General features: G+C 36.5%; 1 protein-coding gene across 4 annotated transcripts in view; it reads left to right on the top strand.

The window, feature by feature from the left end:
• The window catches only part of Eda2r (ectodysplasin A2 receptor), a 55,118-nt gene that overhangs the window by 19,958 nt on the left and 8,713 nt on the right, over window positions 1-26,447 (top strand). Inside the window, exons 3-7 of one of the 4 annotated variants that reach the window (XM_039100197.2) lie at window positions 12,368-12,546; window positions 12,996-13,081; window positions 14,600-14,764; window positions 17,763-18,155; window positions 19,505-24,618. In XM_039100197.2, the coding sequence (XP_038956125.1) occupies window positions 12,368-12,546; window positions 12,996-13,081; window positions 14,600-14,764; window positions 17,763-18,145 (813 nt within the window). In that variant the 3' untranslated portion in view covers window positions 18,146-18,155; window positions 19,505-24,618. Of the gene's footprint in view, window positions 1-12,367; window positions 12,547-12,995; window positions 13,082-14,599; window positions 14,765-17,762; window positions 24,619-26,447 lie in introns of those variants that run through there. The other 3 variants (NM_001401114.1, XM_063279875.1, XM_063279876.1) reach the window with 3 other exon arrangements.

The raw sequence follows: 26,447 nt of genomic DNA, 5'->3' as shown, positions 1-26,447 counted from the left end.
ATAATATATAATTATTTCAATTGAGTTGTAAATGGTTTTGACAACTCTAACATCCTTTCCTAAGAAAATGCCTCACTATATTAAAAGCTACATACAACATACCTAAAACCAACATCGTCTTAAATGAAAAAAAAAATCCCAGGCATTTCCACTAGGATTAGGAATAAAAATACACCCTCCCTCCACTTGCACTCAATAGAGAAAGAGGAAAACTCTAGAAGATGATATGCTATGGGGTTGGGGATTTATCTCAGTGGTAGAGCGCTTGCCTAGCAAGCGCAAGGCCCTGGGTTCGGTCCCCAGCTCAAAAAAAAAAAAGAAAAAAAGATGATATGCTGGTCAATTTTATGTCACATTGATATGAGTTAGAGTCATTTTAGAAATGAGAAAATGACCCCCAAAATTAGTCTTTGGGCAAGACAGTGGTGCATTTTCTTGATGAATGATTGATATCAAAGCCCCAGATCACTTTCATGGTGCTACCCCTCGGTGAATGATCTCGGGTGCTATTTAAAAAAAAAAAAGGCCCCAATAAGAAAACCAGTACGCCGGATTTCTGCTTTAGTGTCTGTCTCCAAATTCCTGCCACGACTTCCTTGGATGATGGATTATGATGTGAACACTGCAAGCTTGAAATAAACCCTTTCTTTCCTAAGTTGCTTTTGGTCATAATATTTTACCACAGCAGTAGAAACCTTTCTAAGATAGATGGAAAGACTGCTGATATTCACAAACGAGAACATAATATTCTGAAAACAGATATAGTACCAAAAAGGCCGACATGGTCAATATAATTCCTTTCAAAATATTAATGCCACTCTTCACAAAAGTAGAAAAAAATAAATAAATTCATCTGGTAACACAAAAGACCCTGGATAGGGTCATCAATTCCAGGAAAAAGAAAAATGAAATATACCCACACATCATTTTAAGTTGTCCTCCAGAACCATAGTAATAAAAATAACACTGGACTGGCAAAAAGGACACATGGATGGGTCCTATCAGAATATAGGACCTAGACATAAGCCCACACAGCTACAACCAAATACGATTTTTCATAACGCTGCTTTCGAACTATGCCTTAAGAAAAGATAACCGCACCAAGAAATGTTTCTGATATCCACTTGTAGAATAATTAAACCAGATCTATGTCCACAGAAAACTAAAGCATCACATCTGCGTACCACAACAGTCATGAAGCGGAGACAAGGCAAAAGAACTAGCTTTATATTAGGAAAATACATTTTCCTAAAGTTTCCAAAAAGACTTTTCTTTGCATCTTCTGATACAAAACTGGGTAATACATTTCTGTATACCTAGAAGGGTGACTATGAAATGTATATTTGGCAAACAAGAATGATTCTGTCATGGTTTGCTGAACAAATTAAACCATTTTTGAGCCTGGTCATTATACTACTTAGAATGAAATGAGCAATTGATTATTAAGGGAGGCCAGTGATGTTTGGCTAAGTAGCTAACAACATTCAAGACAACATTTCTGTTCAGTTACCTTTATTCAATTTTATATTTCACTCATGAATTATAAATATCACTGTAAACAAATTATTAGAGAAAATTAACAGTACTTCCTTGGGATATTTTTCTAGAAGTATAATTTGTAAGCTAAATACAATTTTAATATTTTTGTACTATATAAATAGGTACCACTCTTGAATTTTTTTACTAATTTCCATTACAATTGCATGTATTTTCAATAATGCATAAAATTCCCATGTCCCAAAATTCAAAACCAAAAATGAATAATGCATATTTCTATCATCTGTTACTTTTATGCTTTCTTCTATAATATTAATTATTAATTTATGAAGCTTTGAGAATTTATTTTTACTTTCCAAATATTTGACCGGGAAGCATACTAACTTGTAAACTCTTCCTTAGTGCAATGTTTATTCAACTTCAAGTACTTTACTTCAGTAGACAGAAGTTATGAAATAAAGTGTTTTTAATCCTTTATATAATAAATATATTAAAATCAAAATGTTTTTAAATTTTATTTTATTTCATTATTTTGTATGTACTTTTAATACATTTTCTTTTTATCATGTTTATTTGATAATATAGTAACAAATTCTTAAAGTTAAATACTGTATATTTTTAGCATAAACCATTCTTGATTATGACTTTTAGTTAATTGTTCTTGTACATTATATAAACAACTTTTAAAAGGAAATAACTATACTTCATGATCAGCATTAAAATTTTGTCATCATCATGAAAGCATGATAAAATTAAGATAAATGTTTCCTGGTTATAAAACTGATTAGCAGTAAAAGCATTTGGAAACCTGAATCATTTTATAAACAAAACTCTTTTTGCCTCCTAACTATGAAAGATGATTCTCAACAAGAGTTTTAAATGATAATTTGCATGTTTTTAATTCTTAGGAAATGATTCATTCATCAGTGAAAGAAATGGCTACTGGGGGTAATTTGATAGTATCTGATTTTATCTACAATGCTAATTTCTGCCTTAATTGCTTTGCTTGGATGATTTAACATTAAGATTGCTATTGATTGACACTATAAGGCTGAAGGCTACTATTTTATTTTTGTGCTCTCCGTTCCTATTCCTTTGTCTTTTCTTGCCTTCCTGTTGGTTATACAAAGTTATAATTTAGAACTTCATCTGGATGTATTTTTGATAATATTATTGTATTTCTTTGTATTATTTACTTAGCTGTTCTAAATACTAAAATACATACATGTGACTTTTCAGGATCTGCTAGTTTCAACTTTTCCCCATTATGAGTATTGAAACATCCACTTAATTGCTTTTCCTTTTCCATTATCTTAGTAAGTGTTCCATTGCTGTGAAGAGACACCATGTTCCCAGAAACTCTTGTAAAAAAATTTTAATTGGGTCTTGCTTACAGTTTCAGAGGTTTAGTCTATTATCAGCATGGAAGGAAGATAGCATGGTACTAGAGAAGTAGCTTGAAAGTTCTGTATCTAGATCCACAGGCCCCAGGAAGAGAGAGTGACACTGGGACTGGCTTGGGCTTTTGAAACCTCAATGTTCACTCCCTCATTGACACACTTCCTCCAGCAAGACCATGCCTATTGCAAGAAGCCAACACCTCCTATTCCTTTTCAAGTAGTGCCACTCTCTAATGACTAAACTTTGAAATATATGAGCATATGGAGGCTATTTTTATTTGTGCCATTATACCCATGTATGCATATAATTGTCATAGATATCAGATGTGATATTTTGTTATAATCACCACACTGGATTTATAAAATTTGTGAAAGAGACTTTTTTAAAAGATGTTTTATACTTTTCAAAATTAAAACGATTACATGAGTTTTCTTCATTTCCTTTCTTCCCTACAATCATTACCATGTATTCCTCCTTGGTACTGGTGTGTTCTCTAGGTAAGACTCTTTTTCCTACTCTGAGCATTCTTTTTTTTTCTATTGGATAGTTATTTGTTACATTTCAAATGTTATCCCTTTTCCTGGTTTCCCCTCTAGAAACTCCCTATCCCATACTCCCTCCCCCTGCTTCTACGAGGGTACTGTCCTACCTACCCACCCTATCCCAAAACCTGTACAGGCATTTTCCTACACTGGGACATCCAGCCTTCCCAGGACCAAAGGCTTGATGTCCCACAAGACTAACCTCTGCTACACATGTGGCTGGAGCCATAGGTCCCTCCATGTGTACTCTTTGCTTGGTGGTTTAGTCCCTGGGAACTCTGGGGATCTAGTTGATATTGTTGCTCTTCCTATGGGCCGCAAACCCCTTCAGCACCTTCACTCCTTTCTCTAACTCCTCCATTGGGAACCATGTGCTCAATTCAATGGTTGGCTGAGAGTATCTGACTCTTGTGTTTGTTGGGCTCTGGCAGAACCTCTCAGGAGACAGCTATATCAGGCTCTTGTCAGCAAGCATTTCTTAGCATCAGCAATAGTGTCTGGGTTTGGTGTCTGTATATGGGATAGATCCCCAGGTGAGACAGTCTATGCATGGCCTTTCCTTAAGTCTCTGCTCCACATATCTCCTCCCTTGAGTATTTTGTTCCCTCTTGTAAGAAGGACTGGAGCATCCACACCTTTTTCTTCCTTCTTCTTGAGCTTCATGTGGTCTGTGCATTGTTTCTTGGGTATTCCGAGCTTTGGAGCTAATATCTACTTATCAGTGAGTGTATACCATGTGTGTTCATTTGTGACTGGATTACCTCACTTAGGATGGTATTTTCTAGTTCCCTCCATTTGCCTTAGAATTTTATGGTTATTGTTTTTAATATTGTTATAGGGTTTTTAACTATTAAAATGAATGTATGATACTTCATTGTCTAAATGTACCACATTTTCTGTATCCATTCCTCTGTTGAAGAATATCTGGGTTGTTTCCAATTTCTGGCTATTATAAATAAGGCTGCTGTGAACATAGTGGAGCATGTGCCCTTTTTATATGTTGGAATATCTTTTGGGTGTATGTCCAGGAGTGGTATAGCTGAGTCCTCAGGTACTACTATGTCCAATTTTCTGAGGAACTGCCAGACTGATTTCCAGAATGGTTGTACCAGTCTGCAATCCCACCAACTATGGAGGAGTGTTCCTCTTTCTCCACTTCTTTGCCACCATCTGCTGTCACCTGAGTTTTTGATCTTAGTCATTCAGACTGGTGTGAGGTAGAATCTCAGGGTTGTTTTGATTTGCAATTCCCTGATGACTAAGGGTGTTGAACATTTCTTCTCATGGTGCTTCTCAGCCATTAGATATTCCTCAGTAGTGAATTGTTTGTTTAGCTTTGTACCTCATTTTTAGTAGGGTTATTTGGTTCTCTAATGTCTAACTTCTTGAGTTCTTTATTGGCAAAGATTTTTTTCTCAGTCTGTTCGCTGCCATTTTGTCCTGATGACAGTGTCCTTTGTCTTACAGAAGCTTTCCAGTTTTATTAGGTCCCATTTGCGGATCCTTGATCTTAGAGCATAAGCCATTGGTGTTTGGTTCAGGAAATTTTCCTCTGCCCATGTGTTTAGGGTCCTTACCCACTTTCTCTTCTATTAGTTTCAGTGTATCTGGTTTTATGTGGAGGTTCTTGATCCACTTGTACTTGAGCTTTGTACAAGGAGATAAGAATAGATCAATTTGCATTCTTCTACATGCTGAACTCTAGTAGAACAAGTACCATTTGTTGAAAATGTGGTCTATTTTCCACTGGATGATTTTAGCTCTTTTGTCGTGGATCAAGTGACCATAGGTGCATGGGTTTGTTTCTGGGTCTTCAATTCTATTCCATTGATCTACCTGCCTGTCCCTGTACCAATACCATACAGTTTTTATCATGATTGCTCTGTAATACTGCTAGAGGTCAGGGATGTTGATTCCCCCAGAAGTTATTTTATTGTTCAGAATTGTTTTCACCATCTTGGTTTTTTTGTTAGTCCAAATGAATTTGCAAATTGTTCTTTCTAACTCTATGAAGAATTGAGTTGGAATGTTAATGGGGATTGCATTGAATCTGTAGATCGTTTTTGACAAGATGGCACTCTGAGCATTCTTTAGTTGAGGGAAGCTCTTTTTGTATGGTTAAAGTCTCCTGGCTTTCCCCATTAACTTTAACATATCCATGTTCTTCTTTTTCAGCCCACATTTAGGCACTCATGCTGTTAAGATTATGGGTGTCTTTCCAACATTACTATGATACACAATCTCACAGCAAACTTGCTCATTTTCAGATTCTTATACTCTTTTCACAATATTCATTGACTTCTAGGTATAGGAGTGGTTTTGTAGATGTATCCACTGGAGCTCGGCATCACAACAATGAATTTTGATTAATCCTCATTTTCTGTAATTGTCTCCTGTGGCACAGATAATTATCTTAGCTAAGGGGTAATGACAGCCACTATTACTGTGCTATGATTATAAAGGCATCATATAGAATGTGATTAGGGATATTGGTGGTTTAGTAAAGTGGTAGTTATAAGTAGTTTAGATCCAAGTTTTGTGACTGTACTAGGACTAGGTGGTTGAAAAGGTTTCCTGTAACAGACATGGTATCCCTCTTGTTGAGCAGGTCTTAAGTGAAGTTAGAAAGATGTTGATTATCACCAAGTATGTGTGCTGTGGCTGTACCTATAAAGCTTATTGTGCGATGGTATTCATTGTTTTGGTTCATCTATATCAGAACTGGGTAGGACTGTGTTAGTTGTATCCTTCCTTTGGAAGCTTGTATTGTCCCATGGCCTCTTCTAGTATTGTTAAAATTAGTCCTCATGGAGAAGGTATTCAAGCGAGTTCTAGTAACAAGTCCTCTGAATCCTCTCCTTGAAGTGCATATGTGTATAGAAACAGAGACTTACCTTCTACTTATGAGAGCAATCACTGTTGATAGCCATAGGCTACTTGTTTTTGAAGTTCCTTGGACAGCCATGTGCACAAATTGAAAATAGGATTTCCCATGCTTGCTCTTTGCATTTTTGTTAGATTTTCTTTGGTTCTTGGAGGAAGCATCGCCAATCCAGATAAGAAAATTTTATTTGAAGATACATGAATATTTATACATAAATTTATATATAATAAATTTTAAAGTAAATAGTTAATTGTATGACCTTTTTAGACATGCTTGCTATTATTTTATCATTTCCATTCTATTTTTATCTCTATTTCCCTTCCATAATTTGAGCCTCTCTTTCCAAATTTCCCTGATCACATCATTTGGACCTTGCTGCTTCCCTTTGTTCTGATCTTAAGCCTAATTTCTTACTAATATTTGTGGGTTGTTTTTCTCTTTATTTTTGAGCTCTTTACATATTTTGGATCTTAATCCTTTTCAGATATGTAGCTGGCAAAAGTTCTTATTCTATTTTTCAAGGTTCATTTATTTATTTTATATATGTGAGTATACTGTTGCTTTCTTCCGACACACCAGAAGAGGGCATCAAATCCCATTGTAGATGGTTGTCAGCCACCATGTGGTTACTGGGAATTGAACTTAGGATCCGTGGAAGACCAGTCAATGCTCCTAACTGCTGAGCCATCTCTCCAGCCCCAAAAGATCTTATTCTTTATGGGATTGTTTCTTTAGCTGTAAAGAAGCCTTTTAGTTTTTTGAGTTTCGCTTTTTAATTCTATGATCAGTTATTACTCTCAATACATGAGCAAATGCAATACCATTTAGAAAGCCCATTTCCTACATTTATTTTATATACAGTACTTTGTATATTTTGCTCTAACCATTGATATTTCATACTTAGGTCTTTGCTCCATTTGGATTTAGATTTTTGTCAAGGGTAATAGATACAGATCTGCTATCTTTCTCTTACATGTAAACATCCTGTTTTCCTGGCACCATTTGTTGAATATACTGTATTTTCACCAGTGTACATTTTGGCATCTTTGTAGAATATTACATGGATGTGGTTATACATACTTGTGTTTAAATCATCTGTTTTGTTTCTTTGGTCAATGTGTTTATTTTTGTGCCATTATCATATTGTTTTCATTATTTGACCTAGTAATATGTATTAAAACCTGAATGGGTCTTGCCCCTGGAGTTTCATGAATTTTAGGATAGTTCATTTCTTTTCTCTTTCTGTAAAGAATAAGATAGAATCTTGATTGCGATTGCATTAAACTCTAAATTGCATTTGATAGGATACTCACAATTTTCACAATACTAATTAGAATACTCATTGATTTTCACAATATTAATTCTACTAATCAGTAAGCATGATTTGTGTTTCCACTATCTTTATCCCATTCTTTAGAGGTTTACAATTTTCATCATATAGGTTCTTCATGTCTTTGGTTCGGTTTATGCCTGGGCATTTAACTTTCTTCGATACTGTTGTGAATGAGAGGCTACCCATGATCTCTTTCTATGTTTTCTGTTTAGTGCTGGTATTGGTAGATTATATATTTGCTTGTTTCTACAAGTCCTCTGGAGAATATTGGTGATCTATAACATATAATATCATGTCATTCACAAATAGAGATAGTTTGATTTATTGTTCCTAATTAGTATATCTTTAGTTTCCTTTCCAGGCCTTAAGTTGCCTGGCTGGCACTTACAGTATTGAAAGGGAGTGGGAGGAAGAGCTCAGTTATTATAACTGTATTTTTATGATTCCAATATTTTTCATATTTCCTGAAGCTTTAAAAGCTACTAGTTTTGATCATTCCTTTCTGATTGAAATTTTCTGGTAGCTACTATTTTATTGTGTCTACCGGCAACAGGGGAGTTTTCTCTTGCCTGAAGATTATCTTCGTTTTACCTTTTTTCTTAAGTTTCACTGCATATTAGAATTTGTACTTGGCAGTTATATACTCTCAATATTTAAAAAATATGGCTTAAGAAAAACTTTCAAAGTTTCAGACAAAAGCTCACTGTTATTTCACTGATTGTTGTCTTGGAGTTAGTGTCATACTTTCCTGAATATTTTTAATACTGACCTTTTCCAAGAAGTTTCATTATATACACATAATATAATCTCCAGTTTTATTATACATATATATATGTGTATATAAATATATACACATATATATACACACACCCATATGTATGGGTATGTCATGGGGTAAACATGTATGGAGTATATAAATACATGTGTATAGTGGGGTGTTTTTCAATTCATGCCCCTGTTCCCAAAATTAACAACTCTGAGACTCAAATATATTTGTAAATACCTAGACCATGTAGCTATGCATGTTTCCCCAACTAGCTCATGAATTAATGTATCACTTATTCAAATATAAGTTCTGCCACGTGGCTGGCAACCTCTTTCCAGGTTCCATGAGTCTCCTCTTTCATATCCCAGGTGCATTCTCCCCTTTCTTTCTATCCCAGAATTCAATCATTGTACCAGATGCTGTAACTTCTATTTCCTGCCTAAGTCTATAAGCCAACTAGCATTTTATTGACAGCTCTGTACAGTATGCAAGAGATTCTTTCTACACATATGTGTATTTGTTTGATTTGGTAATCATATTTGATGATTATTTTTCCAAATCTAAAAAAAAAAGTTTAACCTTTGTTTCTTTGACTATTTCCTGCCACACACTTTATTTGTTGGATTTCCTGTGATTTTTGGTAGTTTTATTGCTTGATATTAGCCCCGAAATTCTCCAATCATTTTCTTGTTTTTGTCTATTTTAGTCTAATTGTCCTGCTATTTGAACTGTATTCCTTCTATTGTTTCATCTTCAGGTTCAGTGATTTTTCTCATTTTCTAGTAATCAGCACAACCCATGAATTTTGTTCATTTATTTAGTTATTTTTATAACTTCTATTTGGCTCTTAAAAACAATTTCTTTAAGCTAAATATGGTTACTTTCAGCTCTAATGCCAGCATTCTGAAGGCAGAAGCAAAATTACTTCAAGCTTGAAGGCAGCTTGTGCTCCATGATGAGTTCCAGGCCAAATAATGCTATAGAGACATTATTTTAAAAGCCAAATTTCCCCCCCAAAAAATCCATTCATGTGGTGTGATATTTTAATTTCTCTCATATTTAAATGTATTTTCTAATTGCTTGTCAAAGCATTTTTGGGGTGCTTTAAATCCTTGTTAAATAGTTCTAATAATTGATTCATCTAGCTAGTGGTATCTGCTGATTGTCTTTTTTTCACGAATACGATTTTTTTTTATTCTTGTTAACATGTATGTTTTATTGTGTCTGATGTTTGTTTCATTGAATCTGATAATTATTTTCAGGGGACTTGGAGTCTTACTAAAGCCTTTCATTTAGCAGGCTGTGTTAACATACAGGTTCTGGCCTTCTTTGTGGATGTCACTTTAAAAGACGAATTTTCTGTATCCCTGCATTATTTGGTCTCTATTGGTTCTTAGTACCGCTGAGTCTTACAGTACTCTTCTAGACTATGTGAGATTTGGAAAGATGTTTCCTGAGAAATTTCTCCATCTCTTGTGAAGTAAAGAAGTCTCTGAGTTGTGGAGATTACCTGTCTGTAATACATTCAACCATACAGCCTTATGCAGTAGCATTCTTAGTTCCACAAGATTAAGAGGCTAGTTGGACTGGATACTCATATCAGTATCCCTGTTGCTGGTGTCTCCTGAAGCACAGTATCTCTGTGCATGTTGAAGCGTCATAAGCTAGCCAACTCTTTTGACACAAAAATTTCTTACCTTTAAAATACGGATGATAATGCCATCTTAGAAATTTTTATGGTGAATAAACATGTATAAAAGTCCCTGAAGGCAGGGATTTTTTTCACTCTGATACTTTTATTCATTTAGTCATAATACCTATGGCAGAATCAAAATATATAATAGTTTCTTAATAAATATTATATAAATTAATTAGTACAATGAAGGACAATTCTGAACAATCAGTATAATTATTATTGTCACTGCGTGTTGCTAATTTCCATCACTGTTTCTCTAGTGAGTGAGCTGAAAAGGACTCATGTCATGTTCTTCTGATACCGGTGGCCTACTTATTATTTCAGAATACACAACAGTAGAGAATTACTATGCACTAGGCATGACGATAACAATAGTATTTGGTTTTTCCCAAGGTCCCGGGGGTATCTAGACTCACTCTCTTGGTTCTCCAAGCAGTATTGGGTATGGTTTCCATCTTCTGGAGTGGATCTTAAATCAAATCAGATTGGTTACTCCCACACAAGCTTTGGGCCATCATTGTCTTAGCATATCTCACATTAGGATACTATTTTAGATTAAAGAGTTTGTTTGTACCTGGGATGGTGTTCTTATTTCTCGTCCTTTTGTAGTATATACAGTACTTTCTGATACCAAGGACACTAGTACTTATGGGTGAAGTCTCTCTCTCCATAGGCCTGCTAGAGTTCTCCATGTTTAGTGAATTGTGTAGGTATTCTCTTCAGGAATTGGGCCTTGTCATCAGTTTGTGGAAAACAACCTATAGTCTTGGCCACAGCCTGGGTTATTTGGGGGTTTCCATGGGACCCCTTTTAACTCAATTAAATATAACCCAGTTCTACTACTGGAGGCTTAATTTGGTAACAAGAGATATCCAGTTGGGGGATCTGTTTGCCCCTATTATTTTGGCTAATTCCTTTAGATTGCCTTCATGTATGAATACACTTTAAGACACTTCTACTATATCAAATGTTCCAAAATAGTTCAAACTATGCTCAAATGTTACCCATAATTTTAGTTGTTTTTCCCCACTTCCACTACCCCGTCTTTCTCTTCCCTGCCCTACCCTGCTTGACCATCTCTAATACCCATAATTGGCTTAGCAGACAATATCCACATATTAGCAAATGTATACCATATTTGTCCTTCTGGGTTTACTATGGCCTTTTTTCTTGTTGTTGTTCTATCTGCTTACCTTCCCATAGATTTTTTTTACAGGTGATTAATGTTCCCTTGTTAAAACATACCATATTTTCTTTCTCCATTCATCTGTTGAAGGACATGTAAATTGTTTCCAAACTCTGGCTATTATTAATAGAGCAGCCGTGCACATTGTTGAACAGGTGTCTCTGTGGTAGGATAAAGCATGCTTTGGGTATATCCCCAAAAGCGATATAGCTGGTTCTTGAAGTAGATCGATACCCACCTTCCTAAGGAACCGCCACACTGGTTTCCATAGTAAAAGAGGTAAAATTACCTTTGCAGAACATTTATTTCAATCTCTTCATGTATTCAGTTCTTATGCATAGAAAGAATGTGTTTACAGTAATAGCCCTAGTACCAATACATTGATACCAGACCTAAAGCAAAAGTCAGATATATCCATTTCCCAGCGTATATTAAAATGTTTTTACAATGACCTAGAATAAGAAGTAATTTTCTATCAGTACCTAACATATACAAACATGTGTTTTATCTGTGACAGTTTCAGTGCAAACAATAGGTACTATTCTTTAATGTCAGATATTTTCGAGTATGCACCCTTTGATATACTATAAAAGTGGGCTTTCTCGTATGCTATATACTTAATAGTAATCAGTTGTCATGTGTGGCCTCTGCTATACGATGAAAGTGAAGTGTATTATTTCTTGGGGACAAAATGTTCTCTTTTACTTGATGTTCCTATCATGCAAGCACAAAATGAAACCATTCATGTATGGGATGCCCCATTGTAGCTAATCTAGGCCCCAACCCTCATTAAGTCTCTAATAAACAGAGTATTAGTAAGAAATAAACTAAAATTTGGAAATTTTGTCCATAGTGTAGTCTTGTTTATTTTTATTGACGCACTTAGGTTTACTTCATTTTATGTCACTATTCTATTTAGTTAATTTCAGTTTTCAGTGCTGGTTACATATGATAAATTTATTTAATAAAACTTGTAGTTCAAAAAATAGTGTCTTATATCGTATTCACTTGACTTACAACAGATCCTCTCCCTAGCTCTTATGAACACCTTCTATATTTCAGGATTGTGGTTATGGAGAAGGTGGAGATGCGTACTGCATAGCCTGCCCTCCTCGAAAGTATAAAAGCACTTGGGGACATCACAGATGTCAGACATGCATCACTTGTGCTGTCATCAATCGGGTCCAGAAGGCCAACTGCACAAATACCTCTAATGCTATCTGTGGAGACTGTCTGCCCAGGTAAACCTACTAAATTGTATAAGTCCTTCTGGGAATTTTTAACATTCTTTGATGCCCTTTATCATCCTACCTCTTAGTCAAAGGATTCTAAAGACCAGTTTTCTGCTCTAGTTAGGCCTCATTAATAGGGAATCTATATCTTCCTAACGAGATCTATCTATACAAAGTATGTGGGAATTTTCAAATACAGATGAGCACCTAGAAGCTTTTTAATCATGCTGATATTCTGCCTAAAATTTAAAGTAAATGTCATGTGCAATCATGAGGAAGTTGGCATCATGTAATAATCAGGAAAAATAGAGACTGAATCACACTTGGCAGAGATCTCACGAGGGTAGGCACTCCCATAAAGGAAAGACTCATAGACATTTTCTAGCATTTCAGGAAGGGCTGTTACAAGTCAATTGCTTGTCTCAGCACTCTGCCATTCCTTTCTGCTCTGATCACAGGTTCTACCGAAAGACACGCATTGGGGGCCTGCAGGACCAAGAATGCATCCCGTGTACAAAGCAGACTCCTTCTTCTGAGGTTCAGTGTGCGTATCCATTTTTTCTCTCCTTTCTTTCACAAACTTCTGTTTGTCAACGGAATCAAGAAAGTTCTTGATTCTTGTAGGAGGAAAATACTCCTTGACACCTGTTCCTTTGGCGCATATTAAACAAAGGTAGTGGCCTAGGATAAAATCCCAACTTCTCAGCATTCAGAATCATTAAACCTCCTTTTCCTTGTCTTAAGAAATCTATCTAATGAGGAAACATTTGTGTTCACACTTTGTGAGCTACCTGGCAAGGTTTTAGGGATTAATGAATGATACAGTGTATTTAAAAAAATAACATTTCTGCACATGATTGTTATTAGAGTCAATATTGCTATCAGAGTCAATATACATAGCATATGGAAATTCTAAGATCCTAGACCACATTAGAAGCTGAAAACAGAACTTAGAATCTATCCTGTGTCACGAGACATTTACTTATTTGCCGGATGCTCTAAATTGTTGTCTATCTTCTCCTATACTCTTTAAATGATTGGTGTTTTCATAACAGTCATGACACATCAAACAGACATTGAACATAAATATAAAAGGTAAAATCTGATATTATCTGAGATTCCTGGATAATTAATCCCACAATTTTGTATATTTCCTTCAGATTTTTTTAAACAACAAGCATAATAAACTTCCCTTTAGATCCTTTCTGAGTCTTCTGTCCTTTCCTCCACAGAAATAAACACTTTTCTTAAATTTTAAGAAGCTTTTTGCTAGGCTATCCTATGGTTAAAAAAAATAAATCCCATGCTCCTTTTCATAAGGAAAAGGCCTTCTCCCATCATGGTCCTATGATTGCTAGGCCACTTAGTGTCCAGTTCCTTATCACAGAGAGAAGTGGTTAAGATGTATCAGCTCTTAACTGACTCAGTGTGAAAGTGACAGGCATTGCTTTTACTCAAAGTGCATTGGGACTTTGTGGATGTCGTTAGCTTTACTGTAAACCTGTATACAGAGTGTGGTGAATTCATTGGCATATTTCTCTGCCTTATTTTCCGCTACTATTTAAATGTTTGTATTACTTCACATCTATTCATATTGTTAGACAATATTTGTTATTACTTTGTGTTTTACAACATTTTCTATAAAGGTCATAAGCTATCCTTTCTTCACTTTGTTTTGCTCCACTGGGTTATTTATATTAATCAATGAAAGGTCTTTTATGACGTCTTAGAAAAATCACGATTTACTGATCCAGTGTTCACTGATGAGCATTTTAATCGAGTAATCTTTGTTTTTAGGTTATACTACCAAACAGAGCATGAGTGAAGCACAATATGGAATTTTTTGGTTAGTGATGCTAACATATACCATGCCTGCAGCATATGACCTCTGCTTTATTTTATTATAATTTTACCTATTCTCAAATATGAAGATAGGAGGCCTGATACAGATGGCCTAAAGGAAAAGATGTGGCCTACAGAACTTTAGGGCCCTTGTCAGAATGACAGTTAATTGTCTACTTTGACCGGCCTTACCCATTATTTTGTTGTTGTGGTTCCACAGGTACCTTCCAGCTGAGCTTAGTGAAGGTAGACACACACACTCTTCCTCCTAAGGAAGCCACACTTGTCGCACTGGTAGGAAGTCTGCTAGTGGTCTTTGCCCTGGCCTTCCTTGGACTCTTCTTCCTTTATTGCAAGCAAATATTCAACAGACATTGTCAGTGTGGTAAGTATGTCTATTGACATGAATCAGAAGTAAGACACCTTTTTAAAATGTGTATTTGTTTGTTTGTTTGTTTGTTTGTTTGTTTGTTTTTGGTAAAAGGGAAATTTTTCTGAGATTGCATAATAAAGTGCCTTCCCTGCCACACTGGACAATCCCAGCCACGATGCTCTGTTGTCCTATGGGAACTATCGGGGATGCTATAAAAAATATAGGAAGCCAAAAGGGCTAGAGTCTACCTAGAAGTAGAATGGACAAGTTTATTGGGTATTAAGTGTTCATGGAGCATTTCCCTTTAGGGGAAATCACTTGGTAAAGGAAACTAAGACTGAACATCCAGATTACTATTAAATCATCGTCTAACACAAGTTATCTAGATTCTTAGGTTTACTTATTTTTAATCTTCAAAATTATGGATGAGATTAAATACATTGTTTATTTTATATATATTTACACATATTACATATATATAAATATATGTGTATATATGTATATACAAATAGATTCTGAAACATCAGAGTTGAAGAGGATTTAGCTATACCTAAAACATGAGGAATAAAAGTTGATGAGGCTTACAATAAATTCTGTCAATATAGTAATTTCCCAAAATAGGATAACAGAAAGCATAGTGTTTACTTAAAATTCTTATACTTTTCTGTTATCCAAAATGCTGCTGCCCAAGGAAATCCAGACAAAGTCATGTGAAATGGCTATATAGAGAAAATAAAGAGATATGATCATGTTTAAAGTTTTGACAACACTTTTACTTGTTTTCAACTTCATCTACCAACCAATAATGTAAGGCAGAAAGTACAGTTCACTAAGGGACAAATATGAAAGAGGTGAGATCATCAAGACTAAGACATTATAATTCCAGACAAGAATACCTGTGTCCAATGCAGTGTCCGTGCAATTAAGAGAACTGTGAACTAAGCAGGTAGAGCAACAACAACAAAGCAAAATAAAGACAAACACCACCAAAACAAAGAAAAAAAAACCTAACTCAGACTAACAAGTAGATCTATGTTAGTAAAGGAAAGGATAGAGTTTACTAGATACAAGGACTCTCAGGATTCCTTAATTTAATGGATACTGGGACTGAAGCAACACTGTTTATTTTAGCTTTACTCAATGCTGAAAAGATCCTTAGATGGAGGAGCTTGCTTAGTTTCATTCTAGAGCCTATCAATAGCTTATTTGTGTGTACTCTGTTTAAGCAAAGATGAATCTAGAATTTCATGAGGTGTAGTATTCCCCCTTCTGATTCTAAATGACTCTTCTTCAACTCTACTTCAATTTCCTTAGGACTAAACTGAAAGCTCAGACATTTAAGATAATGGTGGACTGCAGTATCTCTGTTTCATTAACCATGCAGACTTTCAAAGGTGGTGTATGAAATAAGAACTCTTGCCTGGTCCTGGATCATGGGTAATGAAATGTTTGGGTCCCAGAATGTGAATGTGATGAAACATCTGGCAACTGCCTGTCTCCATATTCCTTCCTTGGGAAAGAAGAAATGAGAAGCTCTCTCTAGACTAAAGATACAATTGTAGTACCCTTCCGGGAGCATGAGGACAGGTAGTTTCCCATTGATTTTCATATGAGAAAACCATTTATCAGTACTCATTGACTTACACACACTTGCTAGGGCTGTGTAATTGAAGGTCATGTTGGTGTGAATTAAATCATGTAGATACAGAAAAAATGAATAAGATTGTGGCATACTAGAAAGACCATCTCCTATCTAATCAAAACTCCATTACTCAATTCTTCCTTATTGTTAGCACTGCAAAACCTTCCACATTTTCAAAGAATCCAGAACTTTCTAATTTTGGATGAAACTTTGTTATTAACTCACAAATAATTTGAACAAACAGCAGAACCATATCCACAGTGGAGAAATCATGAATACACACTCAGGTTGTAACCTCATATTGAATCAGACTTATGTAGGTGTTACTTATCACTGATTTAGCAAATTGTCACATATTTAATGGCTTATCTCAGTTACCATAGCTCAGAAATTTAGCAGGCTTCCCTGGGTCTTCACACTGCCTGAATCAAAAACTTAGCAGGACTGTGTTTCTTTCCATACACTATATGTGAGTCTGTTTCCTCGTGTATTTATAAGATTAAAGGTCTATTTTCTTGCTGAAGGTCATTTACAGCTTCTAGAGCAGTGGTTCTCAACCTGTAGGTTGCGATCACTTTGGGGGTCAAATGACCTTTTCACAGGGATTACGCAGGACCATCAGAAAACATGGGTATTTACATTATGATTCAGCAGTGCAATATTAGCTATGACAAAGCAATGAAAGTAATGTTATGGTTGGGGTCACCACAGCATGAGGAACTGTATTAAAGGGTCATGGCATTAGGAAAGCTGAGAACCACTGCTCTAGAGGACGATCATCTCCTTTGGCTCATAGCTCTCTTCTAATTCTAAAACTAGGGATGGTATATTGATTTTGTTTTGTGCCACGTCTCTCTAGTGTCATTTCTGCTTTCTAAATCTTCTAAGAATACATCTAGTAACTAGAAAAAATGAAAGTAAATTAAAATATTTATCATTAAGCATGGAATAAAAATATTATGATTTAGCTTTAAGAGGTGTATGAACCCATGTGCATAATTCAAGATAATGTTCCTATTTTGACATGTACTACCTTAATTCTGTCTGGTCCCTTTACTATATTTCATAAAATCCATAGATCATGGAAGAATGGGACGTGTTACAATCTCTTTTCCAAGCATTTATCTCTATCTGAACACATTCGTCTTCTCTAATCCAGCATTTAAAGTTTAATGTGATACCCCAATGAAAATACGTTTTTGAAATGTGTCATTTTAGCTCACTTTTAGGTGCTCTGGTTCTCCAGGAGGAGAACAGAAACTCTGTCTCCTACATCCTCTCACCCGCTCCCTATTTTGTGCTCAGTAAAAGGTAACTTGTTGAAAAGAGACCCTGACTTTGGATGACTCAGTGGCTTTCTGCTTTGAGTTGCAGGAGGTTCATTGCAATATGAGGCTGAAAAGGCAGTGCAGGAGGATTCTCTTTTAACCACACCACCTGGCCAGGAGACCAGTCCTGAGTTTCCAGCAAATGGGAGCATCTTTGAGATCAAGCCCCTTAACTCCATCCTGGATGATGACTGCAGCTCCACTCGCGGCTTCCCCACTCAGGAATCCTTCACCATGGCTTCCTGCGCCTCAGAGAGCCATTCTCAGTGGGTCCATACCCCCATTGAATGTACAGAGCTGGACCTGCAAAAGTTTTCCAGCTCTGTCCCCTGTCCTGGAGCTGAAACCTTGAGAGAGAACACAGCTGAACACTCAGGAGACAGGCTGGACCTCTATGTACCTTTTGAAGTTCCCAGCCTTTAACTCTACCAAGGTGAGCTGAAAAGATAGGGCTAAAGGTCCAGAAGGTGTGGGCCACCCTCAGGAAATTTCCAAACCGGGTTCTATTGTTCCATAAGGTTTGGATGGAAGAACATCAGGAAACCAGGTTGGAGAGGCAACAGTTGGGGCACTAAATTTTGAGCTAAGTTTACATTGGACTTCTAGGACAATTGTCTGCAAACCAGGCAGGATGACATGAGGCCAATTTCAGATCCCACTATCAACTAATCATATTCAGGTTTCTCCTTTTGTGTGTACAAGTAGAACAACGCTGTAAAGGTACGCAGCTCCATATTCTGAGAAATATCAATTCCTGAATAGCTTTCTGAACTTGTGCAAATCATTTTACTTCTTTCAGACACAGAGCCTTCCACTCATACGTTTTCTTGAGGATTGATTGAAAGCATATGCAAGTGCCCTTTATAGTGTCTGCATGTTAGGCCCTTTTTTTTCTTTACCCGTGCATAGTCACAAATTAGAAATCCCTTTTATATTGGTTACATTTGATTCTGAACTTCATAATGTCATCCCTCTGTTGTAGACAAATAAGAAATACGTTAACCTCATTTTAAGAAACAGGAATCAAGCAACAGAGATGAAACGAGATTTGCTTAAAATCACAGAACAACCCAATCTCAGAAATAAACGAGAACCCAGGATTAGCAGTCCCATTATAGAACTCGTTCAACTTCATCACTGAATATGAATATATATGTATATATCTCAATATATGTCTCATAACATATATGTGTGCATGTGTATATGTATACATACACACACACAAAAAAATATATATACACACACACATATATGGTGAAATATCTTTGAGGAAAGAAGAACACATATAGAGCCTGAAATAGTTATAAATTTTTGAAAATTTTTGGGACTTTGAATTTTTCAATTTTGGATTAAGGATTCTCAATCTATTTCTTCATTTAAAAACTATGCAGTTCTTTTTCATATGTTGCAGTGAACAGGAGCTCACAACTGTAAAAAGAATAATTGTATCTCATACTCATTTATGGGTTCTGGTTTTATTCTGATTCCTCTGCCTTCTGAGAAAACTGAAGACAACATCTGTCTGGAAAATACCACTTTTTTGTGTGGTTTTTTGTTTGTTTGTTTGTTTGTTTTTAATCATGGTGCTTATAACGTAATCCAATTTTTTTTAAAAACTTACTAGTTTGTAATACTATAGATTTGTCATCTCTGTAGCTGGATGAGGTATTTCTGCTATTACATGTTAATCTTTACTGGTCTATCCATTAACCTTTAGAGAAAAGGAAGAGGAGGGTGATGAGTTTGTATCGTAGGATTCTAACTTGTCTGCTCTCTTTCTAGGTCTCTTTCACTCTTGACAAGCTTGCCAGTGCTTGTTGCTGGGCTTTCCTGCTCCTCTTTTATTCAACAACAGTAGCAGGAGCCTGGGATGTAGGTCCTGCAATAACCAGCACTCGAAATGGGGTATACAGAGCCCCACACTACGAGAGGATTGATTCCCCAATGACTGACTTTGAACACTTTTTGTTTTCTTATTCTAGTCTGGGGATCCAGATTCCGTAGCCATGGGACTACTGGGTCTGTTCTTTCTCTTTAATTAATTATAGAAATGAGGGGGATAACAATGAGTGAGGTAGAGTTCTCCTGCCTGTATGTTTCCTGCCTATATTTTTTAACAAGTTGATTTACAAAAAGGAGTACACAGAACTATGTTGGCATTTACCTACCACCTTGAAGAGAAAAATGAAATACTTCCCCCTTTAGCCTTCTGTTTTGACTCGCTCCCTCCCCTATACACACACACACACACACACACACACACACACACACACACACACACACACACACACAAACATGTACACAGAATGAGGGGATAATGAGGAAGATATCAAGGACAGGCCTGAAGCCTGGGTTTTACAAATCATATCCTAGACTTCTACAGCTATGACACTGTCCAGCCAGTATATTTCTTAGACCTTTCATTCTCAGAGACAGGCTATCAATACTCTCTAGTGGGGATACAAATTAGTGTCTCCTAGATTTTTTTTAGATTGTTGTTTCCTTAACTTCTTTTCATTTTTATTACTACAATATTCTTACCTTTTCCCCCTTCATAGTCAGGTGCTGACTGTGAAGTTTCTCAGGTGCAGGAGTAGTGCCCTGTGGAACTGCGGGGACCATTTGGTGCTTTCTTGGCTTAGAGAATAGTCTTTCTATTTCTCTTAAGCCTAAACCTCCAGTTTTACATGCTTCTCAGCATGAATTGAAACCTTTTTCTTCCTTTTTTTTCTTTTTGTGGAACATGTCAGATGTGATCCTAAGGACTTAGATGTGACTATCCCGTATTGGCTTTACTTATGCCTGCATGTTCAAAGTGAGCCACTAGGATTGATGCCTAGTCCCTCATCGTGGTTCAGGTTTCAATGGGAAAAAGTCCTTAAATGAGTAAAGCAACTGGATCTTGGGAGTTATATATACTATCCTGAATGCTGGTGTGATTTAGCTTATTAAAAAACAAATTGAAGACACACACAGTTATTGTGGGTCAAAGATGTAAAGATGCACTAAAGCTGTCCGTGCTGCACTTTGCATTATTCACATTATAGATGTCCTCTCCATGACTCAGTGCACAAACTTTGATATAGGTAGTGCAGGGGTTGCTCAGTGCAGTAGGAGTGCATAGAAAGGCTTGAATGGTTTTAGTCATTTTTCCTCATTTGACACTGCCGACTCTTAAAAGGTAGAAGCGCAGGGCATGTATTCTTCTCATATCAAGGTAGCAGAAGCAGAAGTAATGGAATTTGGAAGCAAACTGCCCTTGCATTGTAAGACTCTCAGAAACACAAGGGATAGGGATTTAGATAGTGTTGGAGTACTTGCATTTAGCATGATCAAGGTATTATATCCATCCTAGCATTGCAAAATAAAGAGATGGGTGGATGAGGGGGGAAAAGAAAGGAAGTAAAGAAGAAAATAAAACATTTCCACCACCAAGAAATGTACCAGATTCCATAATTGGCTAAGTGCTACTGAGGCTGTCGTGGAGTTTTCCATTGGAAAATATCACACGAGGTCATCTTATATTAAAAGGTTTTTCTTGCCTTTAGCTCTTAAACACTGCTTATAATAATTTTCTGTTTGTTTCTTGATTCCCTAGACTCATAGCACTCTGTGAGTTTGCTGGAAGGTCTGATGGATGTTCGAAGAGCAGTGGTTCTGAGTTGTAGTGTAACACATAAACAATTTTAATATGGGTCTCCCGGGCCTTATCTAATATTTGACGTTCTTTTTCTCTACCCCCAGCAGAAAGCCAGACAAAAGTTTGATCTTTCAGGACCCTACAGTACATTTTTGAGCCAATTTTTCCTTTCCTATGTCTGGGCTCCCCAAGCAACCGTGCACCACGCCTTCAAAGTTACCCACAGCATTTTTCAAGTTAGCTAAGTGAGGATGTGAAGGGTCCCCCAAGGTATGGGTATTTCTTTGACATGTCGGTTCGATGCATACTTTATTGTCCATTTGGTTCTTTTTGAAAATTCATTTTGCCTTTAGCTCTTACCTGTACATCTCAAGAGCAAAGAAAACAGGAATCTCCTTAGAGATTCTATTATTCTTTTTTATCTCCAAGTCTTTATGAAGCTTCTCAGCCAGTTTCTATCCTATAAGTGATTGGTGGGTTATGTAAAATGTGGACTTCATCACGGGGACTTATCCTTAACAGAGAGTATTCTCCACAAGATTCTGTTAAGTGTATCTTTAATAACGGCTCATCCACAAACACTGATTAAGGGCCTTAAGGTCAAACCACTGATAAGTATTAAAAGCACAAAATTACAAAATGCTAAAAGGTCCCATTGTACTTGGCAGGGGATTAGAAGCAATTGAATCACAAGTCTGTACCAGGCAACCTGGTCTCATGCAAGCATTAGCAAATATGTGTGAGCCAAGGTTTAGACCTTGGTCTTTGGGCTCTCTGTACTTTTTTCTGGGACAGTTTATGCTTATCTCACCAACTTTAATTAGTCATATCTATACTTGGGTGGAGAAGAACTAGCACCCAATCTGAGGTGGATTCAGCTTAAGTAGGTTCCAGCTGCAGAAAGGTCACCGTGTGCCTGGCACTGCTTCAAACTCCAGTACACCACCGCTTCTCAGTGAAAAGGACTGTGATGATACGACAGCAAAAACAAAGTGATTAAATGACCTAGGCACCCTGCTTCACTGTGCCTATACATAGCAAGGTCATTCTACATTCATACTGAGAATGGCTTTGCTTCCAGTTTTCTTGAATTGACCAGTTTGAGTTGGTAATTCAAGGAAGGTGAACTTTTGCTTTGCTTTGCTTTCTATGGCATCTTGGGAATAATCAAAGTGAAGACTGGTTTTCTTTTTTCTTTGTAATTGGTATGTGGCCTTGGCTTACTTTACATTTGCATATTTGCTCAAGTAGTGTCCTTTTAAAGTGGAATCACTTTGGGTACTATGCTTTTATGTGTCTTCTATTTGAAGATATCTTGAGAAATATATATAACATAACTCTGAGCCTGGACAGTAGTTGTGTTTTACATATTTGAACTAGCAACAGAAAATATTTTGTTTACAAGGGAGAGGTAGGTATTTAGTGGAGGTGAGTCAGGCTTCAGGGTTCACTTTTTCCTCCACTTAAAAATGTCACTGGAATTTTGAAAGGTGGTATGTAGTATGAGAGATCAACTTTCTTCCCTAAGGTCGTTAATATTAGATTAAGTAAAAATGTCAACACTACACCACTTTTACCAACACATAGTCCTGGCACACTGAGATGTCACCCTCATTCCCCTCATTCAATTTATTGCCAAGGTCTTTGATGTTTTTTGTTTAATGGAGGCAGGTTTTAATTATTGTTTTCCTTAAAATGAGCTATTTATAGAGATTTTGTTAAATTTTGAGCCATATGCATGAGTGGATCCTGACAAGTTGTGTTTGGTTTATGATAATCTGCAAACAATTCATATTAATCAATAAACAGAAGTACATCCAGATGCTTTGTTTATTCCTCTGCTTTCAGAGAACTGGTGTGACTCATTCAGTTGTTTTGTATGTCTGCTTAGTCAGTACAGAAAGAAATGTGTTTCTAATCATTGGGTGTAGCACCAGGGCTATGGCAATTCCGACTAGTCACCCAGGAGATCTGAGTTATAGTCTACATTCTCCTGCTTTCAATTGTTTATGACATTTAGTATCTTGTCTGGTTACAGACCCACCAGACATTTTTGTATTCTGAATGTATAATCCTTTTCTTTTTCTGTTGTTTTGTTTTGTTTTGAGACAAGGTTTCTCTGTGTGATACAGCCTTAGGTGTCCTGGTCTCGATTTGTAGACCATGCTGGCTGCAAACTCACAGAGATCTGTCTGACTCTGACTCCCAAGTGCTGGGATTAAAGGTGTTGTGCTTCCACTCCCAGGCCTAAATTTACAATTCTTAAGGAGGGTTGTAAAGTCTTCAGACTGTGTGCATATGTTTAAAGGTATGAACCAATCTCTTGTAATTTATATGTGCACATTTCCATTTGACCATACTATTTTAAGAATAGATGCACACATGCATGCATGCCTGCACACATACACACATACATATACAAACTAGAGAATCTGTAGGATTGCCTCTTAAGAACATTGCTTTGCCATTGTTTGATCTGTATTTTTGTTTATGGTGTTATTAGATTCAAGGGACAACATTTGATTTGAAATGTTCTTCACTACTATAATTTTATTTAAAACCAGGCAAATTAAATTTCTTCCTATCTCAAATGTTGGCTAATCGTAATAGACATACATACTGACGAGGATGTGAAAAAAAAAGAAAATTCATACAGTGTCGGTGGGATTGTAAAATGGCATGACCTTTTTGAAACAGTCTGGCAGTTCTTATAAAATTTAAAGCTTCAGTTGACATATGGTTCAATAATTCTACTCATCAATATATGATGAAGATAATTAAAAACATGAACATTTATACTCTTTAAAACAGTGTTTATAATAATCAGTTGTTTACAGTTGCAACCCATTGTCATCAACTGATTGATGAATAAACCAGTTGTAATAAAACATAAGATATTAAACAATTAAAATAATTGAAGTTATGATACTTGATATGTCAGAGTTCAAGCTCAAATCATACTAAGTTGTCGAATCCAGGTACCTGAAAGCACATCTTGTATAGTTGCAGTCATAGTAAATGTTTACAGAATGTAAGCAAATAGTGACAGAATGTAAATTAGTGGTCTCTTGGTACTGAGTACAAGAGAAACAACTAATGTTAGCAGTCATATGTGATCTTGTTTAGAAGAAAAACTGTTATGATGATAGTTGCAATTCTCAGTAAATTTATTAAAAACTGCTGACAGGCATACTGGAAATGAATGAATTTTATTATATAAAAATATTCAATAAAGCTGTTAAAATATATTTCTTGATCACTGATCTCTGAGCTCACTTTGTGATTGGTCAAATTAAACACTTTCCATATTCCTTCATTGCTTGGCATGAGTGTATAACTATTCTCTCTCTCTCTCTCTCTCTCTCTCTCTCTCTCTCTCTCTCTCTCCCTCCCCCCCCCCGTCTCTCTCTCTTCCTCCTCCTCCTCTTCCTGTCTCTCTCTTTCCTTACCTCCCTTCATCTTCTATCTTTTCTACATTAGTTACTGACTTCAGGGTAAAAAGGGACTTGTTCAGTTCTATTCTTTTTGAACTATCAACATAGCCAGAGAGAAGGACAAAGGGGGAGTATGTTGAAAGAACTTAGAGGAAGATGAGTTAAGCAGATCACTCAGAGCAAAGGAGGAATAGCAGGGGAAGTCACTACAATCTCAGGATTGAACAATGAAAAGAGATGTTAGGCAAAGGAACTCCCAGTATAGACTACAGTAAGGCATATTAGCATGATCAATGGACAAACTATTGATTGGTTGGCAATTACAAGTAGTTAAATGGTACTGTGATGAGATTCTTCTGTTTCAGGGTGTGATAAGACTTACCAGGTCTTAAGTTCTCACTTGGTTAAAGTTAGGAATACTGTTATAGTGAGGAAGAGTAAATCAATAAGTTTATGCATAGTGATGGAGGCACAGAAATGGTTAATATGTAAACAGTAGCCTTGTCTGCTCTGGAGTTGAGGTCACTGTGTGCTTGTGCTACTCACAGGGCAACGAACTCCCACACTACCTTAGAAGGACACGGATGAAACTAGATCTCTGAACAGATGGATCAGCGATAAAGTCATCACGGCATCAAACGGAGTTTTTAGAAGGTTCTTAATCATTTTATTAGTGGCTAGGGACACTTGCATTTTTCTGGACTAGTAACACTCCTTAGTTATGTCCACAGTGTGACTGGTAAGTTTCTGTATACCTAAAAGTTAGCCTTTTAGGGACTGAGAAATCATGTGTATGTGAGTATTGGGATTTCAGATGCTGTTTGTCTGAACAAAATGGCTTCCTATTTAGGGAACTTGTTCAACTGCATGACTTTTGTCCTGTGGTTTCTAGTGGTAGCCGATTCCATTCCTTTGTAAGTAGTAGTACAGTGACAGTGGAGGAGGATGGAACATTACTATGTGCCGATTGGCATACTGATTGATTTTTTGTCAACTTGACCCAGTCTAGACAGTTTATGAGGAACCACAATTGAGAAAAAGCCTCTCCCTCAGATTGGACTTTGAGAACACTGTGGGACATTTTCTTGATTAATGGTTGAGGTAAAAGGGCCTAGCTCACCATGGGTGGTGCTGCTCCTGGGCAAGAGGTCCAGGGTGTAGAAGAAGGCAAACTGAGTAAGGCATGGAGAACTCATCAATAAAAAGCTATCCTCCATGTTCTCTGCTTCAATTTCTACCTCCAGGTTTCTACTTACTCCTGCCTTGATTTTCCTCAATGATAGATCTGAACATTGAGTCAAACAAACCCTTTCCTTAAAAAGATCCTTTTAGTCATGGTGCTTTCCACAGAGATTTAAAAAAAGAGAAGGAAAAAAAAATCCAAACAACCAGTAAGGCTCTCTTACCTGAGTTGACACCGTCTTATTCATCCATACCATGTATTTTATTACACAAAAACCTCATGAGAGTTCTAGCTAGTACTTGCCCTTGATAATCTTCATCTTACAAAGAAAAGAACCTTAAATTCTTACAGACTGAATGAATTTCTTTTATTTATTTATTTATTTTTTTATTAACTTGAGTATTTCTTATATACATTTCAAGTGTTATTCCCTTTCCCGGTTTCCGGGCAAACTTCCCCCTCCCCCTC

Source organism: Rattus norvegicus, chromosome X (assembly GCF_036323735.1).
Source record: "Rattus norvegicus strain BN/NHsdMcwi chromosome X, GRCr8, whole genome shotgun sequence".
Lineage (NCBI taxonomy): Eukaryota > Metazoa > Chordata > Mammalia > Rodentia > Muridae > Rattus > Rattus norvegicus.
This window is presented reverse-complemented; position numbering and strand designations above follow the sequence as displayed.